General features: G+C 44.5%; 1 protein-coding gene across 1 annotated transcript in view; it reads left to right on the top strand.

Moving 5' to 3' along the window:
• Window positions 1-2,676, top strand: part of ATP2C2 (ATPase secretory pathway Ca2+ transporting 2) — a 71,836-nt gene that overhangs the window by 18,982 nt on the left and 50,178 nt on the right. Inside the window, exon 2 of the mRNA XM_011370294.1 lies at window positions 2,041-2,151. Coding sequence (XP_011368596.1) covers window positions 2,041-2,151 — 111 coding nt within the window. The remainder of the gene's footprint in view (window positions 1-2,040; window positions 2,152-2,676) is intronic.

Genomic DNA, 2,676 nt, shown 5'->3' with positions numbered 1-2,676 from the left:
TAGAGGATGGACCCAATGGGGGTCTGCTGCAGCCATATTGAAGATCGTTAGGTTTTCCTCCTCTGAGCAGCTGGAATCCAAATGTTTCAAGCCCGGAGGGGAATGAGGAGGAGGGGAGGGAGGAGGGAGAGAGAGGACTGAATTTACACGTCAGGGTGAGTCTGGATGCTGTACAAAAAGTGAATCAGGTGTGGGCACAGCCTGAAAGCAATGACAAGACCACAAACAGCCGGACGCGGAGGGTGAGGTGCAGTGGGGGACAGATCCTAAAACCCCAGGAAGCCTCCATCTGTGGTCTGAGCAAGAACTGAGCACTTCTTCAGGTACAGGGCACCAGATCTTGAGAACAGGAAAAAAAAACATTCTCTTAAAAAGCGTTTAAGAGGAATGTTATGATGCACAATTCTCTTAAAAGTGAATCTCACACAGTGAACATAGTGGTGACTTGAGGAAAGCTTGCGATGACGATGACGGAGGAGCCTGTGGAATGATCTGCGTAGTCCCTGCTGTGTCCCCTGGTCACTGGCAAGAGTGAGGCGCACCCCCAGGGATGGGTGTGGTTGGAGCATTTCAAGCAAGTGAGGCGTTTGGGAGATTACTTGTTCGTGTGTTTTGGGGGAGGGGGCCAACGAGAAGGGAAAGAGGAATTTGCCACCTTTATTCCAGCTGAAGGAAGAGGTTAGCCAATGCCTCTCTCCCCTTCCTCCTTCCCAGTGCCCAACAATGGGTGGAAAAGGAAAAGATGATTATCATGTCCTGGGTATAGGAATACTCAGAAGAATTTTGCAGAAATGCTTCATGTTTTCCTGATTCTGAGGTCTCCTCTGTGTTCTCATGTCTTCCCATACCCTCCAGCTGTTTCATATGGCTTCTTCCTAGGCCTTCAGACACCCAGACTTGGCTGTGTTCTTGTGTTAGTCAAACAACTCAGAACAGGCCGTGATACCACCTGTCATCAGGAGGCACTCTCTCAAGCTGCATGCTTGACTGAAAACCCCAGACGTTCAAGGTTCAGGGTTCTAAATATGTACATTGTTGCCCCGCTCTGTCAGCTTTACAAGTTTCGATTCTGTTAAATAAGATCTCTTAAAAAACAGATGCATCAGTATTAGCCAACAACTGGGAACAACCCAAAAGTCCATCAACAATAGAACAGATAAATTGTGATATATGGTAGTCCCCCCTTATATGTGGGGGTACATTCCAAGACCCCCAGTGGATGCCTGAAATCTTGGATAGTACCAAACCCTATATATACTATATGTTTGTGCCGATACGTACATACCTTTTCACTTAAAGGAAGCACTTTACGGCTTCTCTTTGATACATCTGAATTGTCAGCATCCCTACCCTTGCCCTTAGGGGCCATTATTAAGCACAGAGCAGTTGATCAGATCACTGAAACAGCTACTAAGTGATTAATCAGTGGGGAGGGTATGCAGCCTGGAGACACTTGACAAAGGGATGATTGAAGTCCTGGATGGGATGGAACAGGACGGTGTGAGATTTCATCACGCTACTCAGAATGACGAGCAATTTAAAACCTATGAATCGTTTATTTCTGGATTTGTCTATTTAATATTTTTGGACCACAGTTGACCGTGGGTAACTGAAACCATGGATAACTGGACCAATGAATGGGGTGGGGGCTGCTATACTAGCAGCCATGAAAATTAGCAAACCATTGCTATCTACAGCATCATGCATAAATCTCAGTACAAAGTCAAGTGAATGAAACCAGACATGAAAGAGTGTGTATTGCATGTGACTGTTTATATAAAGTTTAAACTCTGGCAAAATTAATCTGTGGTGCCAGTTCACGACGGCCAGTACTCTTCACGTGGGTGGGTAACATATGGGAGCATCTGGAGGCTGGTATTGTCTGTTTCTGGATTTGGAGGCCAGTTATGTGGACCAGTTGGTGAGCATCCGAGCTGTGCACTTAAGATACATGCACTTTCTACGTGTGGGTTATACTTTAAAAAGATGCATGAGTACAAAACCTCAACTTGCTTAACAGCAATCTTGCTTTTTCCACAGTTTGATGAGCAATGTGAGTTGAAAGACATCGAAAGAGAGAAGACGGTGGTCGCTCTATCACCCAAGGAGGCAAGCAAATGTCACAGAGAGGATTTGGCCAAAGCGTTTTACGTAAGAATTGAATTTGCATTTGATGCCAGTTGTGGGAAGGTTTTTTAGATGGAGACGAACACAAAATCCTGAAAGCTGCCTTAGAATTCTGTGCTATAATAGTTTTATCATCATTGTTAAAAAATCCTGTTGATGTTGAACCATTCCGATTCCCCATGTGGAATATCATCATTGTTGTTGTCAACAGAGCTCACCCTCACGAGGACCTTGCCAGAGGACAGATGCCCCCCAAACACTTTATTATGTGTTTCTCTTGATCAGAGACACAGAGAAGTGGTAACACGCAGTTACACGGTAGCATAGCCAAAGTCGAACCCAGGTGTTTTGACATCAGAGCTCAAACTCTTACCCATCCCCTATTCACACCCTTCATCTTTTATAAACCATGGTGTTAGTGAAAACAAATTCTCACAAATTTCTCAAATGAATTTGAATTCCTGGCCAGTGCAAGACTAAAAAAGAAACCAAAAAAACCTAAAAAATACCCCCACTCCATGAAGTCTTTCTCTGAAGTGAAAGGATGTT

This window comes from Pteropus vampyrus, unplaced genomic scaffold (assembly GCF_000151845.1).
Source record: "Pteropus vampyrus isolate Shadow unplaced genomic scaffold, Pvam_2.0 Scaffold166, whole genome shotgun sequence".
NCBI lineage: Eukaryota > Metazoa > Chordata > Mammalia > Chiroptera > Pteropodidae > Pteropus > Pteropus vampyrus.
The sequence above is the reverse complement of the archived record's forward strand: the minus strand, read 5'-3'. Positions and strand labels throughout refer to the sequence as shown.